Source organism: Oncorhynchus nerka, linkage group LG28 (assembly GCF_034236695.1).
Source record: "Oncorhynchus nerka isolate Pitt River linkage group LG28, Oner_Uvic_2.0, whole genome shotgun sequence".
Taxonomy (NCBI): Eukaryota; Metazoa; Chordata; class Actinopteri; order Salmoniformes; family Salmonidae; genus Oncorhynchus; species Oncorhynchus nerka.
Window position 1 is genome coordinate 46,232,704 of NC_088423.1, and position 26,630 is coordinate 46,259,333.

General features: G+C 43.5%; 1 protein-coding gene across 1 annotated transcript; it reads right to left on the minus strand.

Annotated features, from left to right (window-relative positions):
• Positions 1 to 2,602: 2,602 nt before the first annotated feature.
• On the minus strand, positions 2,603 to 23,993 carry LOC115112707 (protein delta homolog 2-like). Its single transcript, XM_029639733.2, is given in 7 exon segments — positions 2,603 to 4,063; positions 4,794 to 4,941; positions 5,040 to 5,170; positions 5,761 to 5,818; positions 19,537 to 19,629; positions 23,832 to 23,891; positions 23,894 to 23,993. Coding segments are annotated over 7 exon segments (1,338 nt in total). The 5' UTR covers positions 23,919 to 23,993; the 3' UTR covers positions 2,603 to 3,240.
• Between the last annotated feature and the right edge of the window lie 2,637 nt (positions 23,994 to 26,630).

Below are 26,630 nucleotides of genomic sequence, written 5' to 3' on the forward strand. Positions count from 1 at the left end.
ATCTGTAACCTAATAAACTGCATGCTTTCCTGAGTCGTAGTGGGAGGACCACACAGCATCCCACCCTGTCTAACGTATTTATTTTGTCGACATTTGGAAAGTTTACCGACAAAATTAGCTGTTCACTTCAGGCCTGTCGTGACATGTTTTTTTTTGTATCCTACATGTACTTTACTCGCATAAAAAGGTTGGATAGAAACCTGGTTTGTGTCAAAGGTAAATGGACAATACATTTGTGGTTTTCAATTGCTTGATTGAATTGAGCCGTCACGCGGTGGTCATGTAATTTAGGTATAAAGACAGGTATGGTACGTGTTCTTAGATCTTCTGTAACTGTTGTCTGTATCATATCTAAACTGAAGTGGAAGCATTTGGGCAGTTATACCAGCAGTGTGTACAGGAAATAGTTCACAACTTTATTGCACACAATTCAGTATAAAAAAATAAGACTCATTGCAAAAAAAGAACACATACACATTCCACATATAAATTGCAGACAATAAATTACATTTACAACTTCAAAATACAGTTGCGCAAATCCATATTCTTATTCGCTATTACAGATTTAGGATCTTAATTTAGGAAATGTAAGGGAATTTGATTACCCTGTTTTGGGGGAACTTTGCTGCAACGCAGGACATGTAAAATGTGTATTTGAAGTTTAAATAGGCTTCTGAAGATTAATTGACATTTTAGTAATTTCAGACTTGATTTTCCCTGACAAAATGTCCATGAATTATAATCTACATAATAATTCACATTTCTTGTTGCTGCAGGATTATTTTGTAGCAAACTGGCTCAAATTAAGATCCTACATCTCTAACCATCATACAGCAATAGCAGATCTCAATTAGTTTTCAATGTTGACATAATAGACATTACTTTTTTACAAAATAATACAATTATAATTTAACAAAGTATATGTTGCATTTCTTTAGCCAATCATATAAAAAGTACAGTGTTGAAACATGACATGAACTCAGGTAATATTTGTTTCTGTCTGAATTCTGCACACTGCAGAGCTGTAAGCAGGGAATTTGTTCAGAGGCTGTGATGTCTGAGCCCATTTGGAAATACAGTGGGCAGAACAAGTATTTGATACACTGCCGATTCTGCAGGTTTCCCTACTTACAAAGCATGTAGAGGTCTGTAATTTCTATCATAGGTACACTTCAACTGTGAGAGATGGAATCTAAAATAAAAATCCAGAAAATCTCATTGTATGATCTTTAAGTAATTAATTTGCATTTTATTGCATGACATAAGTATTTGATCACATACCAACCAGTAAGAATTCCGGCTCTCACAGACCTGTTCGTTTTTCATTAAGAATCCCTCCTGTTCTCCACTCATTACCTGTATTAACTGCACCTGTTTGAACTCATTACCTGTATAAAAGACACCTGTCCACACACTCAATCAAACAGACTCCAACCTCTCCACAATGCCCAAGACCAGACAGCAGTGTAAGGACATCAGGGATAAAATTGTAGACCTGCACAAGGCTGGGATGGGCTACAGGACAATAGGCAAGCAGCTTGGTGAGAAGGCAACCACTGTTGGTGCAATTATTAGAAAATGGAATTAGTTCAAGATGACGGTCAATCACCCTCGGTCTGGGGCTCCATGCAAGATCTCACCTCGTGGGGCATCAATGATCATGAGGATGGTGAGGGATCAACCCAGAACTACACGGCAGGACCTGGTCAATGACCTGAAGAGAGCTGGGACCACAGTCTCAAAGAAAACTATTAGTAACACACTACGCCGTCATGGATTAAAATCCTGCAGCGCACGCAAGGTCCCCCAGCTCAAGCCAGCGCATGTCCAGGCCCGTCTGAAGTTTGCCAAGGACCATCTGGATGATCTAAAGGAGGAATGGGAGAAGGTCATGAGGTCTGATGAGACATAAATAGAGCTTTTTGGTCTAATCTCCACTCGCCGTGTTTGGAGGAAGAAGAAGGATGAGTACAACCCCAAGAACACCATCCCAACTGTGAAGCATGGAGGTGGAAATATCATTCTTTGGGGATGCTTTTCAGCAAAGGGGACAGGACGACTGCCACCGTATTGAGGGGAGGATGGATGGGGCCATGTATCGCGAGATCTTGATCAACCTCCTTCCCTCAGTAAGAGCATTGAAGATGGGTCGTGGCTGGGTCTTCCAGCATGACAACGACCCGAAACACACAGCCAGGGCAACTAAGAAGTGGCTCCGTAAGGAGCATCTCAAGGTCCTGGAGTTGCCTAGCCAGTCTCCAGACCTGAACCCAATAGAAAATCTTTGGAGGCAGCTGAAAGTCCGTATTGCCCAGCGACAGCCCCGAAACCTGAAGGTCTGTCATGGAGGAGTGGGCCAAAATCCCTGCTGCAGTGTGTGCAAACCTGGTCAAGAACTACAGGAAACATATGATCTCTGTAATTGCAAACAAAAGTTTCTGCACCAAATATTAAGTTCTGCTTTTCTGATGTATCAAATACTTATGTCATGCAATAAAATGCTACGTGTTTACTTAAAAATCATACAATGTGATTTTCTGGATTTTTGCTTTAGATTCCTTCTCTCACAGTTGAAGTGTACCTATGATAAAAATTACAAACCTCTACATGCTTTGTAAGTAGGAAAACCTGCAAAATCGGCAGTGTATCAAATACTTGTTCTCCCCACTGTAAATGGGCAGGATTGCACATCTGCATTCAAGTCTAACATTTTGGCCTAATATTGTGACTACAACAGCATTGACAAATACCGGTACACCAATTTGGTTGACATGGCAAGGGCATTGTCTCGGCTAACATTCCAAAGCTGTCTGTCAGTTCGTCTATCTTACATGCAGTTCATGCCAAGTAACCGCAACAGCAGATTTTGAGAATGGACAAATTACACATTAATTGTCCGTGACAAAAGTCACCAAAAAACTTGAGTATATTTTATCGTTATGCACCTCTTACCCCTGTGGTCAAGCAATAATCCGTCATATTAGGACTATGCTCTTTTTGTTAGGAGTGTCAAACACATTCTCCTACCATTTCTCCTTGAACATACCCACTGGTCTCTTCTTGGTCCTGCGTCTTTCTAGGTATCGATACCTAGATTGGTATGTTGTCGGTATTTTGACTGTCAGTACTGTCAGTCATGCAGGCAGGGCTGGGATTTAGAGCATGGCTTTCCCTCTGCTGAAAGCAGTCTGTTCTCTGCTCCTGTCCTGTGTTCAGGGCTATGGAGATGGTAAATCTAGTCTAAATCACCTCAGTGTTCAGTTTCTTCTTCTCCAGTTCGGGGGCCGTGGGCGTGTGCAGGAAGCTGATCTTACACTCCTGCTCCACTGTGACTAGGTGGCTCTGCGGGGTCGGCTGGCAGTCTATGTGTCGCACCGGGTGCAGGCGGAGGATGGGACCGCACCGGCAGCTGGCACAGCGGTCCTGCCAATGCCCCCTCAGCACCAGGCTAGCTGTGAGAGCCACCACGCCCAGCGTCATACCCCCCAGCACCAGCAAGGTGATGAGCTGCACCTCTGACAGGCCAGACGACCCCCACTGGGTCACCACCTCCTTCACAGAGATCTTCAGCAGCCTGTCTCCACTATTACTGTTACTGCTGCCCTGAGAATGGTTCCCCCCTGTTGTGATCTGGTCTGGCCTGGCCTGAGTCACCCTGCCCCAGCCCTCTCCTCCCCCAGCCCAGCCATGGGAGCTCCTGATGGGTGATTGGCTCTCTGGGCTCCGTAGGGGAACCTCGCAGGTCCTGCCAGTGAACCCAGCTTTGCAGAGGCAGTGGAAGGTGCTGGCGCGGTCCAGGCAGCGCCCTCCGTTGAGGCAGGGCTGACTGGCACAGTCATCGAGGTTGATGGTGCAGAACCGGCCCGTGAAGCCCTCGGGACAGAGACAGGAGAAGCGGTTGATGCCATCCAGGCAGGTGGCACCATTGGCACAGGGACGCATCAGGCAGTCGTCCATGTTGGTCTCGCAGCGCGGCCCACTGAAGCCTGCCAGGCAGCGGCAGGAGAGTTCTGGTGCATAGCCGCTACTGTCCTCACATTGCCCTCTATTCTTACATGGAGACCTGAAAAATAAAGACAGAAGCACTAAAAACCCAGAGGGAATGTTCTGAATAACTGAATAGATTTTCAATGCTGAATTGATTCCTCAATGCAAGCCTTTTCATATGGACCTGACCTCCAACTGATTTGTAAGTAAATGTGTGGCGCTTACTCTGTGATGATTACTGTTTACATTCAATCAGGCATTGATTTGGCACCTTAAGACAAAGCTACCCCAGAGTCTGTCCCTTTGGCCTGCATGGTTTCCCTGGTAACCGCTTAGCCAGTGATTTGGGGACTCCATGGAGGCTGTAGTGTAGATAACTTGCTACAATGTGTTTGTTAGTACTAGAGGCCACTCACTTGGCCGACAATGAGCCCATAAACTCACATGATTGCTCTCCAGTGGATACAAATTGAACAGGCTGCTACACAGCCAAAAGCCAGTCTGCATGTGTTTGACTGCCATCAGGGGACCGGCTGGGATGCCACAGTCAAAACACACACACTAACACACACATCGAACAGGCTCTGAGAGAAATACTGATAATCGAAATTCACACACACAGTGCAGCTAGTTTCCTGTGTGATAGTCTGAAATGTCCACTAATTTCTATACACGTATTTTGAGCCACTGGTTGGGATTGAACTTGCTGTTCACGGTGATTTGCTTTGATTAAGACAGAAGCAGTAGAGGCCTGAGAGAAAATTGTTCCATAGATTGTTTTCTGGTGTGTTGGTAATTGAACTCACTTGCCGATCTTATGACAGGGTCCTGTCTTGTGCTCACAGTTCCTCCCGTAAAATCCATTGGGGCAGAGGCAGGAGTATTCCCCTGAAATGTTTGTGTAACAAGTGGCACCGTTCTGGCAAGGTGCCTCATTTGTGCACACATGGATATCTGAAGCAGAGGAGAGAAGTGGTGAATAAGTACTGCGCTACCACTCACTCAACAAATAAGATTATGATTGTCGGATACATACAAATGTTTTCTGTCACCTTTGTCGCAGAAGCGTCCCGTCCATCCAGGCTCGCATGTGCATTGCCAGGGTTGGTGACATGATCCATGGACACAGCCTGGCATTCTCACACAGACGTCGCACTGCTGCCCCTCCCAACCCGGGTCACAGCTGGAATACAGCGCAGCCAATTAGATCAGCTCTCAACTCCGTAGCCGACACAAGCCTCATGATAAGGGAGATATACTCTTATATACAGTGGCATTATCAAATAATGTGGAGCCGCTCCACGATGGACACAGGAGGGCGCCCATACTTAACAAAACAACTTCTGCAATGCCTTGCTCTGTACGGTACTTGATCTGTTATTTCGTAGAAATACTCATATATTCTGAGTGTGACCTTCTCTAGAGAGTGATAAGGACATAGGCTTGACACCAGAAAATTGTGGGCCTGAATGATGGCTTTATAGGTTTGTCATATATGCTTGAGCAAGAAAAAGAGAACCGTACACTCTAGGAACTCGGATGCAATAATTGAATAACAACGTCTCGACAGCCAAGCTGTCCACAGCAGGGTATTGTCATATACTGTATGCTTGACATAGTTAACATATTCATATCTGAAATACGATGGAGTCATCACTACCAGTGCACCATCTTTTACCCTGTCAACATATTCAAATATATATTTTTAGAAACATGCTTTCGTAAGATGCATATCACTGTTCCGATGTTGTTCAGCGTCGTGTTTCACCTCACCTGCACACCGCATTCTCCTCACACCGACTGTTGGTCACATTACACGTGCAATTTAGAGCTGTAAGAGAAAGCAAACACTTGCTTCAGAGACAGATCCAAGATTCACCAGTAATTCCCTGACATTCAGACATAATAGTTGTCATTAAGTAGATATGCCTATTCATTGAACAGATGAATGTTCCTTATCTGTAATATTTCAACTTTTTGTCAGTATATACCCCACAGCTTTATTCCTCCAGCAGCAAGTTGGAAACAACAAAATGTTATGCACTATAAAGCTTCATTGGGATCGTGACAGTGCTGTATTTGAAACAGTATTTGTGATGTATGCAGGTCGACATAATGTTTTAATTCAGGGAGTTTATTCCTCACAATTCTACCACAATTGCTGAGAAGTATACTGGTGGTTCAGTAATTGTCAAGTCAGAATATAAGCATGTCTGTATGACAGCCGTTTTGTGTATTTGAGGGATTTCGGGGCTCGATGGGATGTTAATGGCACTATGACCTCCAACCCTAGGCAGACGGTTGTCCACGTGTGTGGTGTTTCCTTACATCATGGATTTTTCTGCCGTTGAAATGCTTAGCCGGGCCGCCTAAGCATTTTTTAAAACATTTTTGTTGTGTGTTTGTATGTACAGTACCAGTCAAAAGTTTGGACACACCTACTCATTCAAGGGTTTTTCTTTATTTTGACTATTTTCTACATTGTAGAATAATAGGGAAGACATCAAATAACGCATATGGAATCATGTAGTAACCAAAAAAGTGTTAAACAAATGTAAATATATTTTATATGTGAGATTCTTCAAAGTAGCCACCCTTTGCATTGATGACCGCTTTGCACACTCTTGGCATTCTCTCAACCAGCTTCACCTGGAATTATTTTCCAACACTCTTGAAGGAGTTCCCACATGTGCTGAGCACTTTTTGGTTGCTTTTCCGTCACTCTGCGGTCCAACTCATCCCAAACCATCTCAATTGGGTTGAGGTCGGGTGATTGTGGAGGCCAGGTCATCTGATGCAGCACTCCATCACTCTCCTTCTTGGTCAAATAGCCCTTACATAGCCTGGAGGTGTGTTGGGTCATTGTCCTGTTGGAAAAAAATGATAGTCCCACTAAGTGCAAACCAGATGGGGTGGCGTATCGCTGCAGAATGCTCTGATAGCCATGCTGGTTAAGTGTGCCTTGAATTCTAAATAAATCACTGACAGTGTCACCAGAAAAGCACCATCACACCTCCTCCTCCATGCTTCATGTTGGGAACCACACATGCAGAGATCATCCGTTCACCAACTCTGCGTCTCACAAAGACACGGCGGTTGGAACCAAAACTCTCCAATTTGGACTCCAGACCAAAGGACTCTTGTTTCTTGTCTCAAACAAGTCTCTTCTTATTATTGGTGTCCTTTAGTAGTGCTTTCTTTGCAGCAATTCGACCACGAAGGCCTGATTCACGCAGTCTCCTCTGAACAGTTGATGTTGAGATGTGTCTGTTACTTAAACTCTGTGAAGCATTTATTTGGGCTGCAATTTCTGAGACTGGTACCTCTAATGAACTTATCCTCTGCAGCAGAGGTAACTCTGGGTCTTCCTTTCCTGTGGCGGAGAGCCATGAGAGCCAGTTTCCTCATAGTGCTTGATGGTTTTTGCGACTGCACTTGAGGAAACTTTCAAAGTTCTTGAAATGTTCCGGATTGACTGACCTTCATGTCTTACAATAATGATGGACTGTTGTTTCTCTTTGCTTTTTTGAGCTGTTCTTGCCATAATATGGACTTGGTCTTTTACCAAATAGTCCTATCTTCTGTATTTGTTAACGTTTATTTAACTAGGCAAGTCAGTTATTTTACCTTGTCAGCTCGGGGATTCGTTTTGCAACCTTTCGTTTACCAGTCCAACGCTCTAACCACTAGGCTACCTGCCCCCCCCAACTGTATTTCTGATCAATTTGTTGTTATTTTAATAGACAAAAAAATGTGCTTTTCTTTCAAAAACAAGGACATTTCTAAGTGACTCCAAACTTTTGAACAATATCGTATACATTGAACTGGGTTTACATTGAACCGGGTGAAAGGAATATGAATGACAGTCATCCAATATGTTGTGATAGAAATAAGGCCATGTTCATGAGGGGAAAAAATGGTCCTCCATCTTAAATGGCACCGACCGCGGTGTGTGTGTGTGTGTATATATCACTTAGAAATGTCCTTGTTTTTGAAAGAAAAGCACTTTTTTTCTGTCTATTAAAATCAAATTGATCAGAAATACAGTGTAGACATTGTTCATGTTGTAAATGACTATTGTAGCTGGAAATAGTACCCGCAAAACACCAACGTCAACAGTGAAGAGGCGACTCCGGGATGCTGGCCTTCTAGGCAGAGTTGCAAAGAAAAATCCATATCTCAGACTGGCCAATAAAAATAAAATATTAAGATGTGCAAAAGAACACAGACACTGGACATAGGAACTCTGCCTAGAGGGCCACCATCCCGGAGTCGCCTCTTCACTGTTGATGTTGAGACTGGTGTTTTGCGGGTACTATTTAATGAAGCTCCTCTTGCTCAGTTGTGCACCGGGGCCTCAAACTCCTCTTTCTTTTCTGGTTAGGGCCAGTTTGTGCTGTTCTGTGAATGGAGTAGAACACAGCATTGTACAAGATCTTCAGTTTCTTGGCAATTTCTCACATGGAATAGCCTTCATTTCTCAGAACAAGAACAGAACAAGAATAGACTAAAGAGTTTCAGAAGAAAGTTCTTTGTTTCTAGCCATTTTTGAGCCTGTAATCGAACCCACAAATGCTGATGCTCCATCATACTCAATTAGTCTAAAGAAGGCCAGTTTTATTGTTTCTTTAATCAGAAACATTTTCAGCTGTGCTAACATGATTGCAAAAGGGTTTTCTAATGATCAATTAGCCTTTTAAAATGATAAACTTGGATTAGCTAACACAACGTGCCATTGGAACACTGATAATGGGCCTATGTACGCCTATGTAGATATTCCATAAAACAATCTGCCGTTTCCAGCTACAATAGTCATTTACAACATTAACAATGTCTACACTGTATTTCTGATCAATTTGATCTTATTTTAATGGACAACATTTTTTTAAATGTGTGTGCCCTTCAGAGGGTGAATGGGCAAGACAAAAGATTTGCCTTTGAATGAGGTAGGGTAGTAGGTGCCAGGTGAACCAGTTTGAGTGTGTCAAGAACTGCAACGCTGCTGGGTTTTTCACAATGAACAGTTTCTGGTCCACCACCAAAAGGACATCCAGCCAACATGGGCCAGCATCCCTGTGGAACGTTTTCAACACTTTCTAGAGTCCATGCCCCAATGAATTGAGGCTGTTCTGAGGGCAAAAGGGTTGCAACAAAATATTGTGTATATTTAAGCAGTAAGACACACGTGGGTGTGTTATATGGCCAATATACCACGGCTAAGGGTTGTTCTTAACGCATGACACGATGCAACGCGGAGTGCATGGATACAGCCCTTAGCTGTGGTATATTGGCCGTATTGCATACCGCCCCAACAGATCCACAGATCATACTATCTCTATTACACTCCACAATGCCCTTTCCCACCTGGACAAAAGGAACACCTATGTGAGAATGCTATTCATTGACTACAGCTCAGTGTTCAACACCATAGTGCCTCAAAGCTCATCAATAAGCTAAGGACCATGGGACTAAACACCTCCCTCTGCAACTGGGCAACTGGGCTGCCCCCAGGTGGTGAGGTAGGTAACAACACATCCGCCACACTGATCCTCAACACAGGGTCCCCTCCTGTACTCCCTGTTCACTCATGACTGCACGGCCAGGCATGACTCCAACACCATCATGAAGTTTGCCAATGACACAACAGTGGTAGGTCTGATCACCGACAACGACGAGACAGCCTATAGAGAGGAGGTCAGAGACCTTGCTGTGTGGTGCCAGGACAACAACCTCTCCCTGAACGTGATCCAAGACAAAGATGATTGTGGATTACAGGAAAAAGAGGACTGAGTACTCCCCCATTCTCATCGACGGGGCTGTAGTGGAGCAGGTTGAGAGCTTCAAGTTCCTTGGTGTCCACATCACCAACAAACTAACATGGTCCAAGCACACCAAGACAGTCGTGAAGAGGGCACAACAAAACATATTCCCCCTCAGGAGACTGAAAAGATTTGGCATGGGTTCTCAGATCCTCAAAAAGTTCTGAAGCTGCACCATCGAGAGCATCCTGACTGGTTGCATCACTGCCTGGTATGGCAACTGCTCGGCCTCCGACCGCAAGGCACTACAGAGAGTAGAACGAACGGCCCAGTACATCACTGGGGACAAGTTTCCTGCCATCCGGGACCTCTATACCAGGCGGTGTCAGAGGAAGGCCCAAAAAATTGTCAAAGACTCCAGCCATCCTAGTCATCGACTGTTCTCTCTGCTACCGCATGGCAAGCGGTACCGGAGTGCCAAGTCTAGGTCCAAGAGTCTTCTAAACAGCTTCTACCCCCAAGCTATAAGACTCCTGAACACCTAATCAAATGGCTACCCAGACTATTTGCATTGCCTTCCCCCTTCCCTCTTTTACACCGCTGCTACTCTCTGTTGTTATCATCAATGCATAGTCACTTTAATAACTGTACCTACATGTACATATTACCTCAACTAACCGATGCCCGGTACAGACATTGAGTCTGTACCGCTACCCCCCTGTATATAGTCTCGCTATTGTTATTGCTGCTCTTTAATTATTTGTTACTTTTATTTCTTATTCTTAAGGCATTTTTTTTAACTGCATTGTTGGTTAGGGGCTTGTAAGTAAGTTGTGTTCGGCGCATGTGACTAATAAAATTTGATTTGATATAAAACAAACTTCTGTGGTGTCTTATTGCTATTATAAAATGGTTACCAACGTAATTATAGCAGTAAAAATAAATGTTTTGTCATACCCATGGGATACGGTCTGATATGCCATGGCTGTCAGCCAATCAGCATTCAGGGCTCAAACCATCAGGTTTATACATATATTTACACTGAACAAAAATATAAACTCAACATGTAAAGTGTTGGTATCATGTTTCATGAGCTGAAATAAAAGATCCCAGAAATGTTTCATACTGTCACGTCTACTCCCGCTCCCTCACTCCGGTTCTCGACCTCGCTGGTATACTAACCAACTATATGTTGAAGCAAAGAAGTGTCAATTCCATCAGGAAGCTGTCTCCTTTCTGTGTTACCAGATCAGCCCATAAGGAGTGATGATGGACGGTAAAAAGGTAGATGCTGTCAGAGCATGGCCAGTCCCAACCACCATAAAGGGGTTACAACGGTTTTTGGGGTTTGCCAACTTCTGCCGCCGTTTCATCAATAACTTTAGCTCTATCGCCTATAGCTCTATCCTCTTGCCTCGCTCCTCAAGGGTGGTCCCCATAAGTTGGGGTGGAGTTCTGCAGCCAACGAAGCCTTCCACCTACTGAAGGAACGTTTCACCCGTTGCTCAAACACCCAGGACCTATGCTGCCATTCGTGGTGGAGGTGGACTCTTCAGAAGTGGGCCTGGGGGCCGTCCTGTCCAAACGACAAGGTATCCATGTGCATATTCCTCAAAGAAACTGTCTCCTGCAGAGGGGACCTAGCGATCGGGAGCTCCTGGCGTCGAAGTTGGCATTAGAGGAGTGTAGACACTGGCTGGAGGGCACCAAGGACCCATTTCGGATTTGAAGTCAAAATCGAGGTTAGTAACTGTCGATCTGATGTCCAGAAGTGCTTGGCGTCATATTTGATAATAGTATGAACTTTCTGCACACAAAAAACAAAGATTAACATGAAAAAAGTCACTAAATAGCAACGATGGGTTGGAACTCGTATGATCTCGCCCTTCTCTACGTCGGCGCCATCTTGACAATACCTTCTTCTCATTGACTCTCCAGGGGTGTGTCCTCAGTTCTTTGCTGTACTCCCTGTTGACCCACGGCTGTGTGGCTTTGCACGACGCCAACTTCATCATCAAGTTTGCTGACGACACCGCGGTTGTAGGCCTGATAACCTACAACGACGAGCTGGATGAGGTAAGTGAACTAGCATTATGGTGCCAGGACATCAACCTCTTCCTCAACATCAGCAAAACAAAGGAATAGATTTTTGCCTTCGGGAAGCAGAGGAGGGAACACGTCCGATCCACATCCACGGGACTGCAGTAGAGAGTGTCAGCAGTTTTAAGTTCCTTGGTGTCCACGTCACCGATGACTTGACATGGACCATCAACACCACCACTCTAGTCAAGAGGGCGCAACAGCGCCTCTGCTTCCTCAGACTGCTGAAGAAATTCGGAATGCTACCCTGGGTCCTCTCCAAGTATTACCGCTGCACTATCCAGAGCCTCCTCACCAGTTGCATCATGGCCTGGTACAGGAATTGCTTCGTCCACGACCGCAAGGACCTCCAGCGAGTAGTGAAGACAGCCCAGTACATCACTGGGGCCGTTTACCCACCCATCCGGGACATATACTTGAAACAGTGCCTGAGGAAGTCCTGAGGAAGTCCTGAGGAAGTCCTGCAGCATCATCCCAGCTATGAGCTGTTCATGCACTCACACACGCACACACCCACTCATTTACTCTTTCTAATACAGTTCAATTTAAACGCTTTCCCCCCAATCCCCTCATCCCTGATACAGGTCAATATTGCACTGTAAATTGTGCCTTCCTGTATTCTACTTACGCTAAAAATGTTTCTTCTATTCTACTGAGCCGTTTACTTCATGTTTTGTATTCTTATCTTTTATTATGTCTTATTGTCGCTGCATTGTCGAGAAGGAACCTACAATAAGCACTTCGTTGGGACATTGTTTACCATGTGTATCCTGTACATTCGACTAATGAAACTTGAAACCTTGGGAGTGGGGACGAGGATAGACGAATGCCCACATGATGAGTCACACACTTTGATTTCACTTGGGGTTTTATACGATTGTATCTGACTATGATTTATATGCTATTGGTTTCAGAAAGGTAACTGAAGCTTCATCGCTGAGTTATTAAACATCCCCATGAACTGGCAAGCATTTACTACTAAAGGGATTATGTGATTCATCTCTTATTGTCATCAGCTGTTGTTACTAGTCGATTTGGCCGGCCTTAGGCATACCTATGTACTGTCTGTACTTGGCTATAGTAAATAATGGGGGCTTGCCAGGTAGGGTGTGTGGGGTGCGTGTGGTAGCGGTGAGCCGCACGAGGGGAGCGCGTGTGGTGGGAAGAGAGGAATGCTGTACAGTCATGTCTCCGCCCGCACAAACTCTGCCCAAACACCACTGGAATTCACAATCACTCCTTGTCTCACCTCCCACCCTGTAGTACTGTACCCGAAACCTGTCACTATACAGAGAGATTTGTAGAGCAGAGTTTTTACAGTAAAACAGCTATTCTCTTTGTGACCTGAGCAGTAATTTATACAAATTCTTTCTTTGATATACAATAGTACATTTTCTCGTATAGCCTAGTCTGTTAGCCTAGTCTGTTTAGTTTCTCAGCTCAACTGACTATGTTTCTTATCATTGTTGCATCTTCACATCTCAACATTTAGAATAGTGTAGCTTTGGCAGTTATATGTACCACAAGACAATTGAGATATCCTTCAGTTGTGAATGCATGCAATGCTGCAGAAAGTCATTATATTGATGTGGAATTGCAGGCATTTTCCATGAACAACACGACAGTTGGCTGCAGTAAGCCCTGTGTCCGTGGCAACAAAGCGGACCTTGAACAATGAAATGCGTTAGCTCATGTATTCTAAACGGGGAAGCTATAAAAAAAAATATATTAAAAATCCCACAGACAATGGGAATATTGCAGTAAGCTGTTATTTTCAGAGACCTAATATCTGTTTTTGACATGCAAAAATGAAACGGCTCTTTTTAAAAGCATGTTTCGTTGAATATAACAACATACTTGTCGCATCTTATATGACTTAAGGCTGAATTTAATTAAACCTGCCATTATATATCCGTGTCTATCTAGGAACGTTTTGCAATTTTATATGACCACCGGAAAGAAATATGTTAAAATGCTACTGTGTACGCAAAGCAAGAACAATTTAATTGGGCCCTGATCCAGCCACTTGCTTGTTCTGTACGGCATCATTAAATGGCATGGAGGATGTCACAGTACACACCATCAACAATCCTTCAGGTGCTATTTACCCCATGCTGCCAGTGCCTCAGGTTTAGATGAGAGAATATTTCTGTCATTTCTCATCCCTAGTGGTAAAGTTGCATGGAGGCCCTTTTCTTTTTCCAACTTTTTTCTGCATGGTTTATTAGAGTAAACTTCAAAGGCTCTTGAAGCGCTGTGTGAAGGGTGTTATATCTGGTAGGAAGAAAGACATATTGAGAATTGAAGGGGATGGAAGTGGAACTAGCCTGCAGTTTGAGTTGGACCACAGTGAGCATCACAATGAGTGAGAAGAGTGAGAGGGACAGAGAGGAGAAGGAGTATGCTGGATGGGCGTGCGCCAAAGGCTTGAGTAGCCATACTGCACATATCATGCACATGTCCGTAGGGAGGGAATGAGCATGCCAGGGTAGACGGACAAACAGCCGTCTGATCACTGCTGAGTGTGGACAGACTGATGAGACAAGTCAGCCTGCTCTCAGAGGTCCAGGAAAGTACATTCCTGCTGCTGGCCCTGCAGCAAGTCAGAGAAGACTAGTCCCATCCACTGTCTGCCAGGGAAGCCTGTCTGGTCAGCCCCATTCCCTGTCCCTGTGGTAGGCTTTGTGTGTTTGTAGTAGGTTCCCTCCAGCTCTGCTAAGACTGGAACCATGAAGACACACATGCCCCAACTAGACCCAGGGCTCAGAATCAGCAACAGAAAACATCCCGGGACACTTGGAATCAGGGAAAATAGTCCTAAACTAATCAGTAAGAAGTCCCCCAGCTGATTGATTATTGAGCAAGATAACACGTTTTTTAAACAGTATAAATATTGCCAGAATATTAACAATGACAACTGTGTATATGCAGTATACTATAGTATTGTAGTAACTTATTAAGTTGTCAACTTGTCATTCATAGAATGCTGGGTGGTGATATCGTATGTATCCAGGCTTTGGACCAGGGCCTTGTCACCAGCTTATGTATCACCAGATAATCATGGGAAATAATGACTGGACCACCAACTGTTAAACACACTGTCCTTTGTTTGGAGCAGTGTTCTTTAAGAGCTTCTGATTTACCATCTAATCATGGGGGGACAGGTGCTGTTTTCTTCCCCAGTCTGGCCCTCAGGGCCTGCAAGCTGCCCAGTGCTCTTCTGGAGGGGTACTTTACACACCGGGCCTCACGGAGTCTCTTCATGTTAAAACCAGAGGGATCTAAATTTACTTCTGGCCATGAAACTTTATCCCCCCCCATCCTCCCCTGCTCATGCCTCAGCAAGTGCTTTGGTGCCAGTTGTACACGCAGCACAGGTTTTGGTTTTCTCCATTTTGATCCCAAGACGGGCCGCGTGCCGGCCGCCCGCCCACGCGCACGTGTGCTCAAGTCCAGATTAAGGAGGAAGGGGGTGAGGAGAGACGTGCGAGGGGGCACCAGCGTCTGAAGGAGCTGAGAGAATTGTAACCAGATCCTTGAGAAATTAAGGATCATTCAATCTCTGTATCCACTCCAGCTGCTTGTGCCGCTAGAAAAATATTTAGGTAGGACGGCCGAGCAGGGAGCATCAACTGCCTTATCCCATGGCCCCGAGGCTCTTGGCGAGGCTTGAAGACGTAGACAGGCCAGGATAGGCTCTATGACCCTTTATCCTTAATGCAAAACCAATGGCTATTGACGACTGCTGTAACACAGAGGGCATTCCTGTCTTCTGACACACGTGTCACACCTTTTGTCACAATGCCTCCTACCACATCATGGCTTCCCTTCTCACCCCAGGGGGTGACGCAAAAATTAATCACATTCTTTAACCAGACAGGAATTTCACAGCGAAGGGAGGAGAGAAAAAGCATCTCTGTTTGTGATATTGCGCTCCGTACTGAGGGAAGATTATGACTGACTCAAGAACATGATTCTTCATGCACAGACAGCAATGTTCAAAGTTTAAATTGAAATGCAGTTAAGAATCTCTGTACTTCATGCTTTAAACAATGTTTTATTGAGTGTTCACATTCGCTGTTGCACGCAACGTTTTTATTTTTCTAAATTATGAAGTGTGCTTGTTTTGTTTTTTAAAATGTATTTAATAATTCTATATCAAACTACTTCTGATGTATGTTTTTGACAGAGTTTTGTTTACTTTTATCAGCAGAAATCGTATTGATCCTTTGGCTTAAACCTGATAGTTACCCAGCATACAGTATCAGATGCACTCACATGCACAGTTGCCACGGCTCTCTGTCTAGGAGTACATATTCCGTGGGGTCCGAAATTATTCACATCCTTGATAAAGATGAGCAAAAAAATTACTGGATAAAATAATTAATTCAAATACTGAGCTATATTGTATACTAAAGAAATTGTTAGTTGGCCACAAAATCAACATTTTGCAATGGCCATCCCAGGCTTCAAACCCGTTGAAAACCTGTGGTTTGAATTGAAGAGGACAGTGCAGACAAAGGATAGTGAGGTATTTGAAGGTATTGAAAACGGGATTAATTTTGACCCCTATCTTTTTGAGATATATGTTTTTGTAATTTTTTGGCCAAATGACAATCGATTTAGCATACAATCAATGTTCTCTCAAAAAAATGTTGTCACTGAGCTAATATTCTGTGCAACTTCTGGGCGCGTTTACTGTGAACACTGAGGTTGTACCTGCTTTAAGTTAAAACAGTGGTCAAGTAGGCTACTGTGACTATTTGATCATAATGTAGGCCTACCAGAGTGGCCTACCATCAAAAACAATGGAAACAATGCATCCCATAACACCTTAACATGGGAACAGCTGTTCTTTCATTCAGCCTACAGTAGCAGCAAATGTGTGGTGTTCAATGTAGGCCCATGAGGCATTTGAAAAAAACATGCAGGGCTTGACATTAACATGTTTATCCACTTGTCCTTCAAACAAGGAGGTGACTGAAAATGTTGTGTAGTTTGATGCAAGAACCCACTTCACAAAAAGTAAATGTATCATTATTCCAAATACACTTATTACAGAGAATCAGTCAACTTATGCTACCCTCTACGTATTGGCTACTTAGCTTAAAGTCTGTCTCAAAATGCAACACTGCCCCTTTAAGACAAGAATCAAATAAAAATTACAACTCTTTACCTGACTCACTTTTCAAAGCTGTCTAGAAATGTACACGTTTTGTGCTCCTGTAGGAAACAATCACTCCCCCATTGGGGACAACAAATGATCGATAACTGGGCTAATAACTCACTAACCAGCAAAGGATATGAACATATGTACAAATGTGCACACGTCGCTACATTTACCTCTCGTTTTGATCTCAAAACAAGTGCATCTACTCATGACCGCTCATGCTGTAAAAACAGTCCAGTTCAAAGTGAATGGCACAGATCCATATACAGTGGGGCAAAAAATATCTAGTCAGCCACCAATTGTGCAAGTTCTCCCACTTAAAAAGATGAGAGAGGCCTGTGATTTTCGTCAGGTACACTTCAACTATGACCGACAAAATGAGGGGAAAAAATCCAGAAATTCACATTGTAGGATTTTTTATGAATTTATTTGCAAATTATGGTGGAAAATAAGTATTTGGTCAATAACAAAAGTTTATCTCAATACTTTGTTATATACCCTTTGTTGGCAATGACAGGGGTCAAACGTTTTCTGTAAGTCTTCACAAGGTTTTCACACACTGGTGCTGGTATTTTGGCCCATTTCTCCATGCAGATCTCCTCTAGAGCAGTGATGTTTTGGGGCTGTTGCTGGGCAACACGGACTTTCAACTCCCTCCAAAGACTTTCTATGGGGTTGAGATCTGGAGATTGGCTAGGCCACTCCAGGACCTTGAAATGCTTCTTACGAAGCCACTCCTTCCTTGCCCGGCCGGTGTGTTTGGGATCATTGTCATGCTGAAAGACCCAGCCACGTTTCATCTTCAATGCCCTTGCTGATGGAAGGAGGTTTTCACTCAAAATCTCACGATACATGGCCCCATTCATTCTTTCCTTTACACGGATCAGTCGTCCTGGTCCCTTTGCAGAAAAACAGCCCCAAAGCATGATGTTTCCACCCCCATGCTTCACAGTAGGAATGGTGTTCTTTGGATGCAACTCCTCCAAACACAACGAGTTGAGTTTTTACCAAAAAGTTATATTTTGGTTTCATCTGACCATATGACATTCTCCCAATAGTCTTCTGGTTCATCCAAATGCTCTCTAGCAAACTTCAGACGGGCCTGGACATGTACTGGCTTAAGCAGGGGGACACGTCTGGCACTGCAGGATTTGAGTCCCTGGCGGTGTAGGGTGTTACTGATGGCAGGCTTTGTTACTTTGGTCCCAGCTCTCTGCAGTTCATTCACTAGGTCCCCCCGTGTGGTTCTGGGATTTTTGCTCACCGTTCTTGTGATCATTTTGACCCCACGGGGGTGAGATCTTGCGTGGAGCCCCAGATCGAGGGAGATTATCAGTGGTCTTTTATGTCTTCCATTTCCTAATAATTGCTCCCACAGTTGATTTCTTCAAACCAAGCTGCTTACCTATTGCAGATTCAGTCTTCCCAGCCTGGTGCAGGTCTACAATTTTGTTTCTGGTGTCCTTTGACATCTCTTTGGTCTTGGCCATAGTGGAGTTTGGAGTGTGACTGTTTGAGGTTGTGGACAGGTGTCTTTTATACTGATAACAAGTTCAAACAGGTGCCATTAATACAGGTAACGAATGGAGGACAGAGGAGCCTCTTAAAGAAGAAGTTACAGGTCTGTGAGAGCCAGAACTCTTGCTTGTTTGTAGGTGACCAAATACTTTTTTTCCACCATAATTTGCAAATAAATTCATTGAAAATCCTACAATGTGATTTTCTGGATTTCTTTTCTCATTTTGTCTGTCATAGTTGAAGTGTACCTATGATAAAAATTACAGGCCTCTCTCATCTTTTTAAGTGGGAGAACTTGCACAATTGGTGGCTGACTGTATGGCTATGGTCTATTTGCTTATAGGCCTACTGCAGCTCTGATTGGTTATGGCGCTCTGGTCTGTGTAGAATACAGGCCTGAGTTGTGCCTGTCAATGAAATAGAATCCTTCTCCGATGCGTTCTGCCTACAAAATGTTTTCTTGCATAGTTAGTTTTGCATACTACTGGAAGTCTTGCATAGTTCGTTTTGTTTTTGGTATGTTGCATTTAACGTTGATTCAATCACAATTCCCACAGTAAAGTTAAACATTGATATAGTTTTTTTGTGTGTGTGCTTTTTTTAAATGATTGAATATTAAAACATACAATCTACCTGCAGTAAAGCCGCACAACATTTACATTCCATCCAGTCATCTAACAGGCTCCCATCCAGAGAGACCCATAGGAGCAACCAGGGTCAACGTTGAGAGTGTTAACTAACGTGGAAACTCTAAAAATTTGAGGGAAGTTCAATCTCGTGCTTCTCTGCGTGGCCTGATATTTCTTCTGCATGGCAGTCCCCAGTGAGCTGCGCCCACGCGCAGCTTAGTAGGAACATTACATACAATTTAGCTCAGTATTTCAATTATTTATTTCATAGTCATTTTTGCTCATCTTCATCAAGGGTGTCAATCCTTTTCAGGAACCCACTGTATGTACTATAGGATGTAGAGCACCGATTGACATGCAGCAAATGCCTTACCTTGACCCTCGCATTGGTGGACAAGCAGTAGTACGCAGCAACTCCAGAGCAGCAGCGTGACTGAGTCTCTCAGAGGCATGGTGCAAAGGGGATCTGAAATGGAGCACAGAAGATTCCTCCTTAGGCTTTAGGAGGTTAACCTTGTGCCGATACACAGGACTCGAATGAAGGGACATCTATCTTTGGCATGACATAAATCTCTACCATAAGGTAGAGCTGGGCGATATGGACAAAAATACATATCGCACTAAATTGTCCGAATTGATGCGATAACGATAAATAGAACGATACGTTTACAACATTAATGAGCACCACAGCTTTTATCCTTTAAACCACTACTTCTAGTTTGATGGTCGTAGCCATCAATTGTCCCCATCAACAATCACCCATATTAGCAAACTTGTTTCCTTTCAAAGTTCACACTTCTCTAGTATAGGCTACTTATCGTAATGAACGATATCAGCAAAATGCCTGCAAAAAGCGATCATTATGGTCGGTGTCGGTTTATCGTCCCAACTCTACCATAAGGTGAACATGCTTTGTGGCCACAAAGGGGTCTCCGAAGGTTACAAAACAGGAGTGAGACATTCCGCCGAGGAGGCCTGCAGGTTCATTACATCTTGGCTCATAACTCTTATTCTGCTGTCATCGTTTCGATAAAGGACACTTAACCAGGTGTCCCAGTTATAAATCAGCTCAGACATGATGGCATTCAAGGACAAGTGTTGGTCCTGGAGAGAAACAGCTATCAACTCAGAAGAGGGGCTTTGCTTACTCCGTCTCAAAATTAAGCATGCTGTTAGTCAAGAGTTAGTCAGGAGTGCTGAAACACTCCTCCAACTCCTCCAAAGATCAAACTGAAAGAAACCCGATCACCTCGACAGGCAACTGACACTCACTCAATAATTTACAACATTGTGTGAATTTTTAATACTGGACATTTACAACAAGACCACATCACTCCAGTGCCACCTCTCTCTCTCTCTCAGCGCCACCCAACATACGAATCTACCCACTTACCATTATGTCTTCTTGAGATTATTGCAGTGATACTGCATCCAAGGTTACTGCATAAACCTGCTCCTCCAACCGTGTTGTATCGTTGCTATTAGTTCCCTATCTGACATGTGACCGTGTTCTCTTTGCTTACAGCAGTCTGCTAAACCATTTAAATGGCTAGAGTATGCAGTGACTCCGGTATATCACATTTGCATTGCCGCCACACAGCACTTGAACTTACATTTTTGATATCCACTTGGCAGTCAGCCGACTCGACCCTATCCAGGTCCATCTAAATGTCTTATCCAGATGAAGGTGCTGTTCTCACTTTTCTATGCAATGGCAAGTTGACCTTTCCAGCTGTCCCTGGAATGGAGCAAACTAAGAGCAAGGGGTCGGGAGCTATACCTTTCAGCCTTACACTTGGCTGTAGTTTTCATATACTTCTCAGTAATCTCCCAATTGTCATTCTGGGATTCCATTGAATTGCCGTTGTGAATGTGGCTGCTGGCCAACAACTGGCCCTTTCCCTGTTCCCGCTATAGCCTAATGGAACTTTGTGAGCTGCTAATGAGAGCCAACATGGGCCCTATTATTTTTTACATTTACATTTACATTTAAGTCATTTAGCAGACGCTCTTATCCAGAGCGACTTACAAATTGGTGCTTTCACCTTATGACATCCAGTGGAACAGCCACTTTACAATAGTGCATCTAGGTCTTTTTTTAAGGGGGAGGGGAGGGGAGGGGGTGAAGATCTCTTCTGCTCTGAGAGGTGGCCAAATAAAGATCTCCTCTCCTTTGTTCTGAGAGGTGGCCAAATGAAGATCTCAAGAGGTGGCCAAATGAAGATCTCTTCTGCTCTGAGAGGTGGCCAAATGAAGATCTCCTCTCCTTTGCCCTGAGAGGTGGCCAAATGAAGAGCTCTTCTCCTTTGTTCTGAGAGGTGGCCAAATGAAGATCTCCTCTCCTTTGTTCTGAGAGGTGGCCAAATGAAGATCTGAGAGGTGGCCAAATGAAGATCTCTCTCCTTTGTTCTGAGAGGTGGCCAAATGAAGATCTCCACTCCTTTGCTCTGAGAGGTGGCCAAACGAAGATCTCCTCTCCTTTGCTCGTTAAATTTTTTTCGTGATATCCAATTGGCAGTTACAGTCTTGCCCACCACTGCAACTCCTGTACGGACTCGGGAGAGGCGAAGGTTGAGAGCCATACTTCCTCTGAAACATGACCCTGCCAAGCCGCACTGCTTCTTGACGCACTGCTCACTTAACCCGGAAGCCAGCCGCACTGTTCACCCGGCCCAACACAGGAGCTGCTAGAGCGCAATGGGACAAGGACATCCCGGCCGGCCAAACCCTCCCCTAACCCGGATGATGCTGGGCCAATTGTGCACCACCTCATGGGTCTCCCGGTTGCGGCCGGCTGCAACACAGACCGGGACTGAACCCGGGTCTGTAGTGATGCCTCAAGCACTGCGGTGCAGTGCCTTAGACGGCTGCGCCACTCGGAAGGCCGGGCCCTGCTTTGAACTGGAAACCCAAGAGGAGTTTTAATTCCATAATGGGAGGGCTATTTCCCCATGCCACATTAAATAGCCACAGTCCATTGTCTTTGATGCGCTGGATTCCATGTCAATGATCAAGTACGCTGTCTCTTCTGGCCCAAGTCTTGACAAGAATGTGATAAATGTAAATATAAACCCAACAACTGAATCGTATGGATTTGTTTCCCACACTCACAAAAATCTCACCGACCGAGTTTTGGAACACCTACTCTTTCAAGTATTTTTCTGTATTTTGACTATTTTATATATTGTAATTTGTTTAACACTTCTTTGGTTCCTACATGATTCTGTATGTGTTATTTCATAGTTTTGATGTCTTCACTATTATTCTACAATGTGGAAAATAGTAAAAAAATAAAGAAAAACCCTTGAATGAGTAGGTGTTCTAAAACTTTGGACCGGTAGTGTACGTCAAATGTAACATGTACTGACCTTTCTGACACAACATCTACATCTATGACAATTAGATCCTTCCATTTCTCACTTGCTCTCGTTTCTGAAGATACATTTGACATGTCCCCTATGTGTGTCCCACAGGGATTTGGATAGGGCCCATCTCTCTCAGTATATTGATAGAGTCTGGCAGAGAGATGTGAGGTTTTTCCTGTGGGCTCACAGCTAGAGCAGGGGACACATTCTAACAGCAGGCAGCACGTCTCAGCCTGGCTCTTCATCAATCAGATACAGGTCCGACTTCAATAGACCTTCCACAAGATGACTCTGTTACCTGCTTGAAGTAGATACTTGAGTGCAGCTATCTTGATTAAGACCTACCTTCTGTCCCTTTTTCTCCTTTGGCTATAACATAAATGTTTTGTGATCAACTGCTGAATTAAATTCTATTTTTCCCATCACAGGAATCCAAAACACTTTACCCGTACTTCACCTCACCCGCTCCTGTTCTCACTATATAGTATTCTTAGGTAAATGTTGCTCTATCGCTGTGGTGACTGTAAATGACTGATTGTCTTTACGGTGCGTCTGTAGGAAATCACCGAGGTGTGAGTTCAGGATCTCCTGTGATATTCTTGTCACCATCCTATTTTTTCTTCACAATTAACCTTTTATTGGAAGTGCTATTTGGGATAGGCTATTTGGAAGTACGTCCTTATGTCACTGAACCACCAATGGAGTGTCTAGGATAAAACATCCAGAAAGAACCTCCCTCACAGTATTCAGAATACTGACTGTAAATCCAACACTGATAATTGTTGACCATATTGCGTACATGGTAAATTGAATCATAACAAGACCATCGAGGTTGATGTTCAAAGGCTAACAGTCATTGACTTCTCCACCACTTTGTGTCGAATTCAATCAAAATTGGCGTCGAATCAAAATAAGGATGCACTTGGTTTTGTTTCATTCAGTCATTGCGATCTTACTTATTACATTACTGTACTTGAAATGTGCGTTTTCCATGTAGGTTTGTGGTAAACATGTTTTTAATTCAGTTTTAAGTACAACAAGAAGATAACTAGATGTAATTTAAATATGCAAATTGCAGGCCACAATTTAGCATAAACATAAAATCACCATCTAACCAAGATTAGATAACTCACCAAGGTGCCCACACACATTTTCATGTACTGTATGCCACAACCCTAATCAGCAATTCTGATTGTGGTTTATTTGCTAAACGATACAATATATTGCCTAAAGAAGGTTAAAATTACCTAGAATTGTATAGACACACACACACACACACACACACTGTACGTATGTTACACACCTGTGCTGAAGGTGGTCACCTCACCACTGAATAAGAGTCCTCGGATAGAGCGAGTAGGTTTGCTCTCACAAACAGTAAAAAACACATGTTAGAGCTACACAGACACACGTTCAGGAGCAGGCAGCACTTTCAGGAGCAGGCAGCACGTTCAGGAGCAGGCAGTACGGAGGAGTTTGTTGATCAAAAAGCCTGTCAGAGAAACAAGAGGCAGAATAAAGAGAGGCAGGGATCCACCTCCCCACTTATCAGCACAGACCTGCCAAGGACCAACTCTTAAAGAGACAGGCACCATTAATGTCTACATCCATTAGACAGCCATCACATCTAATAATCACCTTTCTTTCTACTTGACAATGGACTCACAAACATAGATTGAGTGATCGATTTCTGTCGCTGTTTCTCAGAATCTCAACCTCCTAGACTAGAGAAACACATTTGAGATGAGTGTCGAGCAAGCTCCCTTGTGTGTGCTTCTTGGTATTCTGTACCTCCTAGAAATGTGGAGCTAGTCAGTGGATGCCTGTTGCTGTAGCGACAGATCAGGCTCCTGAGGTTGGATGGTTGCTGTGCCCACACGTTCCACTGCAGGTGATAGTAAGAAAAGGATCATTTTTCAGAGGATTATCTCCACAATATCACGACTGTGTGCCTTAGAAAACAGGCACCTACATGCCTGGATGACTGCCTTCTGCTGACGTGTGTGTGTGCACGTAGTGTACGTCTACCTTTTGTGTGTGTGTGTGTGTGTGTGTGTGTGTGTGTGTGTGTGTGTGTGTTGTGTGTGTGTGTGTGCACGTCGTGTACGTCTGCCTGTGTATGTGTGCGTGCGTGTGTACGTGCACGTAGTGTACGTCTGCTTGTGTTTACTGTAAATGTGTGACTGCCTGTTGACAGTGTGTCTTTGTCCTTGTGTTTTACTGCATATTGCGAAAGAACATTTACCCAAAATATGTATTTTATCTCCCATGTCAATCAGAATTCTGTTGCACCTTTGGTGTTAACTTTACTGTCTGGTTTAATCCAGCTAACGACGACAAATCATTGTTTTTAAGAGACAATGATTACAGGCGCATGTTTTTACAAGTGGCTATAGTCCCATTTCACTTGTAAGAAGCCCTGAAAGCCTGATTATAAAAGAAATCAACCACATTATAAAGCTTTGCCAGTCACCCTGGGTGTGTAGCACATCTGCTGTAAATGGAATTTGACTCCTGGAGCCCACAACAGCTCCTGTGACACATCAATGAATTTCATCCACTCAACCCAAACAGCCTCTTCCCACTGGGCAAAAAGTTGTTGAAACAACGTTCTTTCCACGTCATTTCAACCCAAAAAATCTACGCAAATGATGAAAATCCATTGGATTTGTAAAAAATCAACAGCTTAAAGGTAATTGTTGTCTTTTTTTCACCCAATTCCTTTACATAAATCCAATGACAACATGACATTTTTTTGTTGAATTCACGTGAGTTGAAAACTCAACCAAATGTAAATCAAAACTAGACGTTGAACTGACATCTGTGCTCAGTGGGTTAGTGCCGTCCTGGCTCCGTCTCCGTGTACACATAATATCACTCCAAATTCAGATGAATGGAGAAGCGCACTCAACTGTTCTGCTTCCTGCTTCCTGCCTACGTTGTGTTTATATTGGGATAATGGCATGCCTATTGTTGTACCCATCCGACCAGGCAATTTGATGTCTACATTTGAGTGACTCTCTTTTCAGACAGCATGATTATGATGCATCTGCTCCACATGAAAAACAAAAGTAATTGCATTCACTCTGTAGCTCACTTCAGAGAGTATATGGCTTCTGTTAGTCTTTTATTCTCTAATAAGCCTGCCAAACCCCCTCAATTCTAAATAGCCACATTTGATGTCAATGACTGCAATTTAGAAAATTGCTAAATGAACACTTGCATGCATTACACACAACAAAAAAAGAGATGACAAAAGTTTGTTGTCATTTGTTTTGTTTTTCTCAGTGTAATGCCTCCAAATGAAAATATGGCCACTTAGTTGTCATTCCTAATCAGCTGAGATAGGAAAACACGCATTATCTGTGTCCAATATATTGTGCTGTTACCTGCTTTAATTCGGACTGAAATCACATTGTTTTGCCCAAATTTCTGGGACAAAATGTATCACTGAAAGAAGTACGAACCTTCACGTCATCAAGGGTTAAAATCTTAAGAGTTGAGCGCCTACTGTCTGTGTGCTTTTCCCATAGTTGTCTTGGAATTACAATTGTTCTCATTCAGACTAGGCTAATAGAACACCAGTGGGAAAACTGGAATAGACCTTCACATGCTATTGTCCTGTTGTGTAACTCGACTTCGCCAGAATACTTGACTTTATTGAATACATTTTCCCATATGTTCTTTAGACATGATGAATGATCTTTCTGGTTTACTCTGGCTTTTAAAGTTTTTAACTATCTGCCCAGAGCCATTCCAATCAAGGTGTGCTCTGGTTACACATTGTCAAGCTCAGGAATATGGAAAGAATTTGGTCCGGCCTCTAAATCCTCTAGGCACTACAAAAGCAACAGTAATGTCAAAAAAAATACTGAATACAAATCAATGTCTATACAGTTGAAGTCGGAAGTTTACATACACCTTAGCCAAATACATTTCATCTCGGTTTTTCACAATTCATGACATTTAATCCTAGTAAAATATCCCTGTTTTAGGTCAGTTAGGATCACCACTTTATTTTAAAAATGGGAAATGTGAGAGAATGATTTATTTCAGCTTTTATTTCTTTCATCACATTCCCAGTGGGTCATAAGTTTACATA